The sequence below is a fragment of the Suillus discolor genome (assembly GCF_016758755.1).
Source record: "Suillus discolor strain FC423 chromosome Unknown F5147scaffold_22, whole genome shotgun sequence".
Classification (NCBI taxonomy): Eukaryota; Fungi; Basidiomycota; class Agaricomycetes; order Boletales; family Suillaceae; genus Suillus; species Suillus discolor.
Genome location: NW_024541269.1, coordinates 552907 through 566367, shown reverse-complemented (window position 1 = coordinate 566367; position 13461 = coordinate 552907). Strand labels below are relative to the sequence as shown.

Sequence of the window (13461 nt, the reverse complement as noted above, 5' to 3'; positions counted from 1 at the left end):
TTCCTGCATTAAACATTTTGATAAGGATTCCTATATTGAGTCCTTGCTGGAAGTGAAAGATTTTGGCGGTTTCTTCTTTGACTTTTGCTTGAGCGATCAGCCTTTGATAGTCAGCGATGTAAGTCTGGAGATCTCCGGTTTGTTTGAGAGCTCCTAGCTTGGTCATTGCTGTTCTGGAAGGATCGATTGCGGAGAATGCTTTATTAAAAGCTTCTAAGAAATCTTTCATGGTACCATATCCTTTCTTCTGTCCGGAAGTGTCAATGAATTGAGCATCTTCCAGAAATTCTTCTTTCCATAGTCTAGCGTTTCCTTCATTCATAAACGATGTGATGAAGATGATGCGATGTTTGTCTTCTTTGTAGAGTTTGTTGTTGATATCCATGTAGGCGTTACAGGATAGGAGGAATGATCTGGACAGGTCCCTATCTCCATTGAATATGGGAGGGTGGTTTATTTTGTATTCGAATTCTTTGCCGCTAGTGTTTGATGTTGACATATTGAGCGGGGGTACTGGAGTACCGAGGTTCAAGGCCTGTAGTCTTGGGGTGAGTGATGTCAGGTCTGCTGTCTGCGCTGGCTGTCTTGCTCAGCAGTTCTTCGGTTCGTTTTCTTTGTTCTGTTGGTATCGGACACACACAGATGTGTGGTGTCTTTCGACTTGAATCTTTTGTTACGAACTAGGATAGTTCTAACGACGACAACTCGACAGAGCTTTTGGTCGTTGAGATTCTCAGTCTCTCAGACAAGAGAGAGTTCGGTGGACTTAGTTAAAGGAGTGCTTTAACTAAGAATCAAGTTTCTAGACGACTTAAGATTGGAGATCTTAAGCGAAGGATATTCCAGGTAAAACCTAGTAAGATTCAAGTAAAGAATATAGGCGTAATACATGTGCTTAAATAGATCCATATGTGCGCACAGACCGAGTCATCGTGAGATAGTAAGTACAAGTTCAAGAAAGGAAGGCATATCGAAGAAGTGTAAAAAGTATAAGGCAATCGGTAATAAGCGGTTGTAACAGCGTCCCGGTGGGAATTCAGCTGGTCGGTTGTTCTGTAGATGTCATGGGGTCGGATGTCATGTACATAGTATATTGTACACGAACCGACTAATAGGTATAGTGCCAATGCAGCTGCACAGATGTTTCAGATGTTCTCGGGCACTACCCAGGCCTGAGTGCAGTTTGCTGTTGGTTAAGCATCACGAGATGTCCTGCAGCATATGGGTCATCAACGGTGGATCCGAGAGGCTGGTGATAAATACGATAGCTACCGGACAGCATGCTTGCTTTTCACAAAAAAATCTCGTGTAAAACATTTCTCATGTCCTGCTGTACTGAGCTAATTATTACCGCATGTTGTTCCAGATATTGGAAACTTCTGCTGAGCAATCACTGTTCCGCTCGAGGATTTCTGGAAGCTCATTTGCTACCTTCGATGATGTTCCCCGATGCGTTTCACACCCTTACATTTCACTCGGGAGTTTACGATGATAATTGAACAAATGTATGTCACCACTCAATTGCATCCTTTGTTCTGTGAATGGTATGCTGCTGTTTCGGATTTGCTGGCTGTATTGTTACCATCGGCAGAGAAACTGAAGGTGGCATCATCCACACCCGCATGCAGGAGGGTAACAAAAATACATCTATTAGATTATGAAAGTAACATTGTAAGGTGTTGTGTGTTAATTGCTCGACCACAGGCGTGGCAACCAAATACATCCGACAATGGTAGCGACAGCCATGGTATTACGTCATAATGCAATTACACCGAGTCTACATTACCGTGCTTTCACAAAGCACTCTTTCTCGGAAACATCCACAACCGACGATCTTTATATAAATTCCAACACTTGTGCAAATTCTTTGCATCACCTTTCTTTCCTTGCCGTGTAGTTACATCTAACAAACTGGCATTTTTTAACACCGCTATGACGCCTGAAGCAGCGAATGATGCACTCAACATCACGCTGGCGACGTTGCAATCGCTCATCAAGCGTTGCATCCATTTGAAGTAGGACGATCAAGAAGCACTGAAGTTATCGGATGAAATTGCTAGATGCGTGGTAAGTCTACTTTCGTTCACATGCATTTGATTGTTCAGATTGGCGCGGGCAAAAGACTTAAAGCTTTATGGGGGAAGTGCTACATCATTTTTTCCCCCCAGCTCTTGTCCTGTGCAGCCGTTGTGCAACAATACTCCAAGGGTGGCACCTTTCAAACTTTGCCTGACTGGAACTCTGTGGTCGACGATGATCCACGCATCAAGAGCCACCCACACTTCCACAAGACGTTGGACTACTGTCCTCTCGCTGCAGTTGGAACTCTTCCCATATTGGAGGCTCAAGCTACCGGGTCGTCATCTATTGTGCGGCCTCTCACTGTTCCAGCAGCTGTCGGTCCTTTCACGAAACAAGCTCCCGCAGTGGAAGTAGATTCGACTCCGCTGTCCCCATTGCCAACATCTCTGGAGCTGGAACCTCTGACTCCTCTGGCTCCATCAGTCGCTCCTGCTACACCTTCAACAGCTCGGCACAAGCTCTTTGTGCCAGGCAATATATCGAAAAAGGTCAAGGTTACTCTGCACCCTAGGAATGACAAGAAGAGACAGGTGGAAGAAGACGATACCGACTCGGCAGGTGCTCCCAGGTGCCCGACCAGATCACTCAAACCGAATCTCAAGAAAATCAAGAAGTTACCGTCGCATGATAGGCAAAATAAACTATGTAAAACCAGGAATGGAACTACAAAGGCAGGTCTGCTCACCGTTGCTCATACATCACCGATGCATCTGGTCGCTGACATTGGCCAAGGAATCATTGTGGTCGGCGGTATCTCAAAATATATTGGACCCGGAAGCTCAGGATGCCATGGACACTGCCTCTGACAATAGTTTTTGGGATGCAGAAACTAGGGTGGGTGACTTTGAGCTCTGGCACGGTGCTGAGTGGAACTTACTATACAAACATTTCAGCCTAATGATTGGGGTCTGGATTCAACGATTGCTACAGCAGTGGAGGTGTGTTTGTTTGACTTGTCAACGGCAGCACATGTTGACCCATGTCAGCATTCAATTCGCTACCATCCGTGGAAATGTGACAAATGCAAGAAATCAGGCATACCTTGCATTGTTCTGCCGGACAAAAAAGTCGGATGCACACGACTCATTTGCGCAAATTGCGACAGGACAAAGGTTACTTGCGCAATCGATGGAATGGGTGTCCGGGACAGGTTGCAGGCTCAAGCCAAAGCAACGGCGGTGACACAAGCAGCCGATCGTCCCAAGCGCTCCAGGTCGCGTGTCCCCAAGGCCCGAGCCGTCAGCGAGATGCTGAAAAAGGACTCTCCGGCCTCATTGACCATGCCAGCTGTGTCTTTATCCACCCCTGTTGTGAAAGAAATTGCCGAACATGGTAGTGAGTGCAGCTACCTCAGAATAGCACTTGAACTTATCCGCAACTGCCTTAGATGTTGAGAAACAACCGATAAACTTGACAGTGACTCCTGTGGAAGAGACGCTGTTCTCATTCATTGCCAAACCCGGGCAGACCAGCCAATCGGAGCAAGTCCACCCAATGGGAGTCGACCATCCAGCGGAACAAGAGCCAACCGCAAAAGACATTCTGCAGGCCATCCGGGACCTTGGAAACAAGTTTGACCTCCTTGCCACTAATGAGAGGGTGGATGCATTGGATGCCAAGGTCAATTCGGTGGAGGAAGTCTTTGGCCATCGGCTGGCAACGTTAGAGCAACACATCAATTCATCCGATGCACAATCGAGGGCGATGTCATCGTCGGTCGGACATTTGACAAATTGTCTCCGGGACCACAAAGACGACTTGGAAGCTCATCGACCTCGCGTAAACACCACCACCTATGCTCCTCTGCAGCACCCGACCGCTCAGCTTCCGGTGTGGCTCCATGGCACCGGGGGCGTTGATGATGTGGGCATCTCTACGGTCGGCAGACAGTGGACGCATGCATGGGACCCATCTGTAGCGACTGGTGTGCAAGGCTGCCTCGAAACATCTGCATCGGCTACACAGACAGGTTATCCTCATGATACCCCTGTTATTCGCACAAATTCAATCCAATCATCCCGATTGTCCAGCACGCCATCCGCAATGTCCGATAAGTAGATTTTTGTCATATCCGGATCGACATTGAGTTGTGGGACTGGCGTCACCTAATTTCATGCAGTTTTGCCTACTTGGTTTATATGCTTTGCTTTGGATACTAGTGCTGTAGCTGTAGTTGATTACTCTACTGGATATACATTACTAGTTTCATATCTGAGTTCGCAATGCCAACAAAGGATGGCGGTACTTATGATCATCTCCTATGCAAATTGCATGTGGGTCACAGAATCACGGCGGGTCGAATTTTGTTTAACATCTCGTGCTGTATTCGTTTCCCAGATGTTCTTGATTCAAGAGAAGTTTCATTTTGGCGGAAAAGGCTGCCCAACGGAAGTTCTCGGATACAAATATGTGCAATAATTTGATTATCGACGAAGGACGTGCAAATGATTAAATTTTACTTTCCAAATTAAATGAATGCTTAAAACTTCAGATTTAGTCCATTGGGTGAAAACGGATCAGCCCAATGGACGATTGTGAGCCCAGCACGCCCCATTTTCATCTCGGACGGGCTCAGCTAATGATTCGGAGCCTAGGGCCTTAATTGTCCTTGGGTCTTGTGATCGATATGATTGATTGGGCACATGCATCTCTCTCAGAGAATGAATTAGCTGGGCTCATTTGTGATGAATAGGGTCACCGGCTCGGCGAATTTGACATGGGAAAGAGGAACGGATGGGCCTACCAATGTGCTTGGGCCTAACTAATAATTTTCATGCCAAAACCACCATTTTGTCTTAGGTCCAGTTATGGAGATCATTGGTTGGGCCCACCCATCTTCCTCACCGATGTTAGATTCTCTCGGCTCATAACCCATATCGCTTGAGCAGATAAGCTGGACCTGGTGCGACTTTCCTGAATTGGCCCATCAGCCACCACAAGGTGTTGGAATTCTGCACATGTGGGTCCAATACGCATATTGCTTTCTGGAATGCATGGCTGATGGGCTAAACTGATGATTGCAAGAAGAGTTCCCTCTGGATGGTTCCGGAACACGTAAGGGATGGACTCAGCTGCATATTTTGAGCATGTTTGGACTCCCAATGCGAGATCAATGGTCCTAGAAACACGCATAGGACGCTTGGAATTTTTTGCATTAATTGCATTGATAAAAGTGCTGGAGAGTACGTTCCGGAATGATATGTCCATCGTACCTGGGAGGGTCTTGTATGGGTTCTGGGTGACATTTTATATACTCACACATGAATGACCACAATCAGGGACACCGGGAATGCCCGTTTTATGATATATCTTCTTAAGCACACCTTTTGTACTCTCCGAGCACATTCAAATTCCACTAGCTGGTCAACTACAATATTAATAAAGATCAAGTCAAATCCGATGTAACTGTGGAATGTAAAAGTAGGAAACAAGATGACCTCATTGTATGCAACTGGTAAAGACCCACCCGTCTGATTTCGCATATGATGTTGTGATGAGTTGGCAACATGGGATTGAATCCTCATCCAAATGAGGAGAGTCCGGGGCGCAGGTGAGCTTCGCAATGAATGCCAATGTCCCGACATCACCTTCTACATCCGTCATAATCGACTAATTGCACGCATATGTTTGTTCCCTACCAACGGTTGAGATTCCCAGGCGTTCATCAATGGCGGCATTTTGCGGGTTGTATTTGGAATCATTGGAGGAGCCAGGACGGTGAGCTGCCGGATCGTTCTTATGCACTTGGAAGGACATCGATAGATTACCCATCAACAATGTGACTGAATGCCAACACGCATCTGAGGCAGTGATCTGTTTCTCCAGCTCCATTAGCCTCCATCCAAACCTGTCCTCCACCGAATCAACCGTCGCATCCAATGCGTCCACCCGCTCATTGGTTGCAAGGAGATCGAATCTCCTGCCAAGGTCCTGGATGCTTTGCAATATATCCCTTCCGCTAGGTTCCGGCTCCGAAAGATTGGTGGGTAATGATGGCTGAAATGACGCTGGGATGGATACTATTGCAGGGAGTGCTTCTTCCGAGGGTGCTCCTTTCGAGGGTGGGGAAAGGTCCGACGACCCCATGTTGTGGGGCGCCAGCGGAGCCTCATATTTAGGCCTCGAGTTCGTTGGTTGTTCTAAGTCAGGGGCAAAGCTCAGTGAGTTTGAATGATACCACCGAGAGGCATACCATTCAGTGTATTGTCCACGGCAACCGTTTGCACCGCACGCGAGTTGGAACGCGTGGCCGGTTTCGTGGTCTTCGCCGGAGCAGATTTGTCCAGACTTTTGGCGGCGGGGCATGACTTGTTTGCCCGCGTCCTGGGACGTTTGGGAAGAGGATTGATATTCGGTTCTCCCACAGCTTCCTTCGCCCTTACTTGCAACCTCTGCCTGACACCAGCACCATCGATTGTGCAGGCGATCTTCATTTCATCGCAGTTTGCGCAGGCTAGTCTGGTGAATCCGAACTTCTTGTCAGGAAGAACAATGCAAGGAACCTTCAACTTGACACATTTGTCAGATTTCCGGGAGTGGTAGCGAACGGATTGCTGGACCATGGGTCAGCAAACATTGACCGCATGCATTTGCTCGCCTACCTACCTCCACCGTTGTGGCAATGTTGGAATCCAGACCCCATCCAGCAGGCTAGAAGGGTGCAAGTAAGACCCGAATTCACTGAGGCAGAGATGACTCACCCTGGTTTCTTTATCCCAAAAGCCTCTGTCGTCCAGCAATTCTGTTGCTGATGTACCTGCTGATGTAGCATCTGGAGTCACAACATTGAATGTCTTGACCGACAAAGCCTTGTGCTATATCAATTTCCGGTGAGCAATGACCAGAGATATACTATGAGAGTCACCTTAACCATAATGGTACCAGCGGCCCTGTGGTCCTCTTCATCCAACATAAACTTCTTCTTCCATTTGTGAATTGGTTTCCGGGATATGGGCGTTGGTGTGAGTCCACGCATTACCTCCACTTCTTTGCCATCATTGTTGCTCTCTTCTGCTTTCCTTTTCGTCTTCCTGGGCCGCGAGGTTGTTTCTGGTTGTGTCTTCATACCTCCAACCATAGGGATACTGTGTCTCACCATCACGGGAGCGATGGAATGTGGAAGGGGGGTCAGTGCCTCCAATACCGTTGTGTCGGCAGCGCTGCTTCAGATGTCTGATACCATGGGTTCCATCACCGGAACCTCTGAGGTTTGCAACACGGGAGTGCCAGGTACGAATTCATTGCCAGCCGATGAAACAGATGGGGTCACCTTTGATGAGCCGAGCTGAAGGGGCATCATTACTGGGATGGATTCTGCAAGAGTTTTTGCAACATCCTCCAGGACCGCCGATGCTGACACGGGGGGTTTGTGTTCGGGCAAGGTGGAGGGGCGGTAGTCCACAGTCTTGTGGAACCGCGGGTGACTCCTAATGCGCGGGTCGTCATCTATGACGGTCTTCCAGTTGGGCAATGACACAAAAATGCCAGCCTTGGAGTGCTCCCATACTACGGTGGCACAGGATAGCAGCTGAGGGGAGAACGATGTCGCGCTCCCCCCATACAGTTTCAAATCTTTTGCCTGCACCAAATGTAGTTAGTTGTCCAAAACACAGTATAGATCTAGTGGAGCAAAACTCACCAGGCATCTGGCGATTTCATCTGATAACGTCAGTGTGCCTGGATCACTTTCCTTTAATTTCATACATCGCTTCATCAATGATTGTACAGTCTCGAGCGTAGCCTGGAGAGCGTTGTTTGCTATTTCCGAAGGTGTCATAATAGTGTATAAAAACTAGTGAGCAACAGGTGATGGTATACGCAAAGAAAGATGACTTCGATTCTTTTTCATAAGTCTTGGGATTTATACCAATACTTCGGTTATGGGTGTTTCCGAGAACGCGTGGCCATTATGGAAGCACGGTGCTGTGGACCTGTTAACACCATTGTCATGTAATACAGCTCATTGTCCCACGCATTCCACTGCCACAGCCACTGTGGCACAGTCGGGTGATCCACATATGGAAGTACATATTGGCCCATCGTAATCCTTCCCCGACCTCCTTATTTTACACAAAACAGTCATGTTTGGAAAGCAAGTTCGCTTTGCTACAGCAGTATATTCAGATGACGATGACTCGGTCACCAGTGCCACTTCTGATAGTAGCTATGTCAATTCCTCTGACTCCCACAGATCTACGTGTAGCAACTCTCCGGAGGTAGCAAAACACAAATTCGAAGGGCCCCTCGCCTGGTGGAGTGGATATACCCCATTGGACTCATGGATTCTGCCCATACTTTTCCAGATCCCGAGGTTTAAGGGCCTGATCGGAGTGGAACCTTATATAAGGTTCAAACGTAAGTCGGCTGTCGAAGCTTCTGACCCGGGATTGCTCAAAACTCTCGCAATGCAGAATATAAATTGGCTGATGAGGTGCGGTTGAGCGAAGAGTGGACAAATGATCCCATTGCAAACAGGGACATAAGTATGTTATTCTCTGGCCTGACTTGTATCGCTAAGCTAACTTTATAACAAAGGATATGACATGTGCTTTTTCGGAGAATTTGATGAAGTTACAAGCATGCTAGCTGGTATGTTACATCCCGTCACATTATAGAGACATTCTTATCCTTTGTTAAAGATATCCATGTCCTTGACATGGCTCACGGTACTGCCATTGCAGCAAAGGCCATTTCACGATCCCGGGGACTCACCAACTTGGACCGGTCACCTCTCGGTCGTATACAGGTGAATAGTGGTTCCATAGATGAATGCATGCATGAAGATAAGGGGCCGGATAGATGTGAGCACCCACATACCCCGCTCGGATGAAACTAATCATTAGCATAGCCGCGGATGATACCGCTGGATCACTAACAATGGACCCTTATGATTGTGGGTGGGAGGACGCACCGGCTGCAGAAGATCTCATCTCGAGCTTGTTCTCAGGAGAGCAAGCAGATCCATACGACTGCGGATGGGATGATCACATGGAAGTCAATACACCGGGAGTGAAGGAAGACTTAAACAACTTTGAACGGGAGGATGAGTCGAAGAAAGGTCTGGTACCGGGTCTGCCTATGGTTGAGGAAGAAGATGCGTACGACTGCGGATGGGAGGATGCTGTAGATGCGCAACCCATGGCCTCGTCGATGACTCTCAGCCATCAAGACGATGCATACGATTGTGGATGGGAGGATCGACCGGATGATGGTGCGGTGCTCACAGACTTGGTTATGACAGTTGAATGCCCAGAAGATCCATACGACTGCGGATGGGGGGATCAGCAGGATGATGGTGCAGCATTCATCTCCAGTGTTGCAACAGAAGACCTGTATGATTGCGGATGGGAGGAAGAAAAAGATGCCGACAGTGCGTCCCCAATTGCGATTCCGGAGGACCCTTATGACTGCGGATGGGGAAGTGATGCCGACAACCAGGATATTGCATCACGACATGACCCTCAAAACGGACAAATTGGTCGCCGGACGAACAGTCCGACGCCGATGGATGGGCTCTATATAATCGACTTGACATCGTCTTCTGGATGTAAGTTAGTTCTCATATGCTATACCTGTCACTAATCACATTGCAGCTCCCAAATCAACAAGAGAAGCAAGATATGAGCCGATGAGCATAGAGATACCAGAAGTAATCGACCTCACGTCAGACACTGGATGTGAGTGTTTCCGGATATGTTGTATATGCTGCTAATTGTGTAGCTTGCTCAGCATCTTCACACGGAGTGTCCCAACGGAACACATTTCAGGATGCCAGCTGGTCGATGCACCGTGGCATCCAGCGCCTGAACAGCATTGGAACTGATCAGCGTAAGTTGTAGTGACTTGTAGAATGGTTATACCTTACATATATTTGGAACAGGAAATGCATCTACACAAAATATGGTCACGCAAAATCCTGCTGGCATGCCCGACTCACTTTCGGCAGCCACATTGAGGGCGAACCAAAGGCTCATAGGTGCATACACAGATGCGCGGGACAGAGTGACAGAGCTCGGTGAGGATGTTGTTGCAATCTACCGATTGCTGGACATCCACAGGCGCATTATGGATCCGTTGGATGCCATGATAACAAACCTTCAGGAAGGTAATCAGTAGACATCAGTTGATTGGAGAGGATTTATAACTTTCATTCATAGAAAGAACCATGTAGTAGCAGCATTATGTATTACCATACAAACAAATTGTACAATGTCCATGTCTCTGTATCCGAGGAAAACCAGAATAGAGAGTTATGATACAAAACATGCAGCATAATTTTGTGCTCAAGTTCTTACATAGTCGGTAGCATATCGGGAGTTTGGCTTGCGTGCACACGTTGTGGGAAGGCAGTCGGATGTTTTGCTCCAGGTGCGTTTTGAGGGAGATCCTTCCATGGATTCTTCAGCGACCTGTTTCTTCAGTCTCTTCGCCACGGGCTCTATCTCATTCTTGGTGACCTGTTTTACAATTCCTCGGCCTTTGTTCCTTTTAGGAGGCGACCCTTCTAAAGTTTCTTCAGCAGCACATTTCCTTCCTCCCTTCTTTGCATGTTCTTTACCGGTCAGATGGTGTGCTATGGACATTGCAGGTTCCGCTGTCCTTGTTGATGCGGATTCCACGCGATTGGCATTCGCCTGGTAGCCGGGTGCGGCGCCGCCAGACTGGGAGGCTGGTCCTACCGTGCAGGCGGGTGGTATCACCGGTCGTGTGACGCCAGATTTAGATCCCTCGCGTACAGTAAACTTTGCATTCTGCTTGACATCATCTATCGTGCTGCTATCCGTTGAGCTGATATCGAGGATCCGAGCCTTTCTATTGTTTACCATATCCATCTTGACATGTTTGTCTAAAGGTGCAAGGGCCTTTTGAGGGAGTTTCTGTTCGACCTCACTGTCAGAGTCATTGCTACTCATGACAGACGCTCGGTAGCGGTGCCTCGGCAACCCCATATGTGACTTCCTCCCCTTCGACCGCCTTCCTGTCCGTGAAGGCGGTACATCATCATCTGATTGCTCAGATGGTTTGGCAGAGGACTCATTGGTTGTCCCGATACGGTCAATGTCCTTGTCAGAAGACTTATGTTTGTTCTTAGATCCCTCGCTCTTGTTTCGGGGAGTTGTAGATGAGGCACTCTTCATTGCCTTAACTCCGGAATGATGTGCAGGGGCCGGCTCATCATTCCTCCCCTTTTTACGAGAAGATTGTCCACCTGTGGATTGCTCGTGATGGCCGTGCTTCTTCGACTTTGATCCCGATGGCTTCTTCATCTGAGTGGTTGGCTGTGCCCGGCTTGTGACACGCCTATCTTGGTCGGTCGCAAGGACGATATCCTGACTATCATTGTCCCACCATCCTGTAAATTCGAAGATGTGCTCTTCGCCTTCTTCCTGTCTCCTATACCAAAATCGTAAAAGCTCTGTGGCGTGGACCTGCCTTAGCTTTGATGGCTCGGCGAGATTGTGACCTTCTGGAAGATATTGTACGGGAATGATCTTGTCGTACCTGGGTATCACATACTTCCATGGTATGGAAACTTTAGGGTCCCCACAGCACGTCCCTTCATGTTGTTTGAGTCACTGAATTCACCGGAAGAAGGAAATCGACACACTGTAGTGCCATGTCAAAAATGCCCGAACAACTGCCTTCTTTGTATCTAAGTCCATGGACACGTATTCAGGGATTACAGGAGATCCATCATCTCTGATGTCAAGGGTATACGTGTTGTCCTGTCTGCCTTTCTTCCGAGCAACCGGATTCTCGTCCACATCGCCCTCTGATCGCAGTTAGTTTGCACCAGATACATAATGAAGTGGCTTACCAAATACACTGGTGGCATATGTGTCCCATTCTGGCTCAATAACTTTCCAGTTGTAACTCTTCATGAACGACTTGGCACCACCAAACTCTTGGTTATAGTCATGTCTGTCTGTGGGGTGAGAAGTTGTGGATCACAGTGGTCGGAAAACACACCCGGCCACCTGGACCTTGCTCTCTCCATCCTTCCAAGCTGATAAAACGAACACTCTCATTCCTGCGTGGTTCCACATCTCCGATGAAAAATGTCGGATCATGTCGTCGCCCTTCTTTCTCGCGATCTCGACTTTGACATCATCTGGAACACCTTGACTATTCCATTCATCGGCCGTCTCTTTGGCTTGTTGAAGGTCTTCCAGTGAAAGTGATGCCATCAGCCGGTTTAGGTGGACTGTGTAATGGTTCATCATCTCTTTTGTTCTGGGTTTGGCACCAGTCTTGTCCTCAATTTTCTTCAAGAGCTCCTTTTTCTGGAGTGTGTCTATGATGCTTCTCTCAGTCCATTTCTGCCCCATCTTGATCGGGGGTTTCCCTGGTTTCTTCGCCTTCACATGGTTGCGGAACCATGTCTCGTATGTCTGAATAACAATGAGGAGCATATCATATACCAAAAAATTAATGGCCATGCACCACTTTACGAGCCTTGAACAGTACAATTGACATGACTGGTGCTTTTGTCCGGGCTTCCATTGTAGCTGCTTTCAATATATTCTTTCGCTCCGATGTAGCAGCAGAGCGCCATTGCTCAAGGTAAGACTGCAGGACAGCAACCTCTTCTTCATTTGCTGGAGGTTGTTTGTTGGACTCTGAAATCAGAGGCAGAGTTGTGGTCGGACATCATTGAAGGACAAGGTTATTTTGAATGGGGTCTTATTTAAAATGATGACCTTTACTTAATTTGCGCTTCATTTGGCTATTAAGCGAGCCAAGAGTTAGCATGCAAATTTTGCTTGTCCTAAAATTCACACAAGTTTCCAGTAACCACATGGGCAAGTCTAGGGCAAGGACATTGGCTTTGTGGGGAACAGTGCAATGGGTGACATGGAAAACGACAGAGACCACTCGCGGCTTGAAAGGGAAGTGGTGTCCAGTTAAACCCAGTCAGCCAAGCCCATCCGTGCAATCATCTCCAGCAAAGTCTCCCAGAAAACACAATTCCGATAGTGCATGGGATCAATTGTCAACCGATTCCAATGCTGACTATGAGGACTTTGGTAATAAGGAACCAATTGGTGCCCTCAACTTACCGTCAGGGAGAAAGAAGACAAAGATGCACTACAATGTTCATGCCATGCGTTTTGCGCTGACCGATGTCCTAGAGCCCAAATGATTATCTCCGGGAATGGAAATTTCGGACTGGATGATTACCTCCGGATCCTCCACGAACGAGAGGCTCCACCAGCAGATAAATCATGCTGCCTGTGCAGTGCTGAGTCAACTGTGTATAGGTGCCACGACTGTCTCGGTGACCCGTTATTTTGTTTGAAGTGCTGCAGAGATGAGCACTGGAGACTGCCCTTCCATAAGATAGGGAAATGGAATGGGGGATTTTTTGAGGAAACGTCT

The 13461-nt window shown here is 47.8% G+C and overlaps 4 protein-coding genes across 4 annotated transcripts; 2 read left to right on the top strand and 2 right to left on the bottom strand.

Annotated features, from left to right (window-relative positions):
• Positions 1-1932: 1932 nt before the first annotated feature.
• Positions 1933-4500, top strand: F5147DRAFT_652165 (uncharacterized protein; the record flags this gene model as incomplete). Its single annotated transcript, XM_041433598.1, has 10 exons — positions 1933-2015; positions 2061-2067; positions 2106-2640; positions 2738-2757; positions 2815-3020; positions 3069-3194; positions 3233-3417; positions 3470-4136; positions 4286-4355; positions 4420-4500. 10 exons carry the CDS (start codon positions 1933-1935, stop codon positions 4498-4500), a joined length of 1980 nt encoding a protein of 659 aa, XP_041293863.1.
• A 587-nt stretch (positions 4501-5087) lies between these two features.
• On the bottom strand, positions 5088-7858 carry F5147DRAFT_652164 (uncharacterized protein; the record flags this gene model as incomplete). Its single annotated transcript, XM_041433597.1, has 11 exons — positions 5088-5200; positions 5295-5316; positions 5406-5487; positions 5549-5669; positions 5721-6221; positions 6275-6635; positions 6688-6732; positions 6783-6896; positions 6947-7216; positions 7262-7660; positions 7721-7858. 11 exons carry the CDS (start codon positions 7856-7858, stop codon positions 5088-5090), a joined length of 2166 nt encoding a protein of 721 aa, XP_041293862.1.
• Positions 7859-8162: 304 nt separating this feature from the next.
• F5147DRAFT_772835 (uncharacterized protein) lies at positions 8163-10197 on the top strand (the record flags this gene model as incomplete). Its single annotated transcript, XM_041441387.1, has 8 exons — positions 8163-8436; positions 8493-8564; positions 8617-8670; positions 8721-8882; positions 8930-9628; positions 9675-9758; positions 9811-9909; positions 9962-10197. The coding sequence occupies 8 exons, from the start codon at positions 8163-8165 to the stop codon at positions 10195-10197; spliced, it is 1680 nt and encodes a 559-aa protein (XP_041293861.1).
• A 167-nt stretch (positions 10198-10364) lies between these two features.
• Positions 10365-12558, bottom strand: F5147DRAFT_652162 (uncharacterized protein; the record flags this gene model as incomplete). Its single annotated transcript, XM_041433596.1, has 5 exons — positions 10365-11638; positions 11690-11854; positions 11900-12003; positions 12052-12473; positions 12526-12558. 5 exons carry the CDS (start codon positions 12556-12558, stop codon positions 10365-10367), a joined length of 1998 nt encoding a protein of 665 aa, XP_041293860.1.
• Positions 12559-13461: the final 903 nt, after the last annotated feature.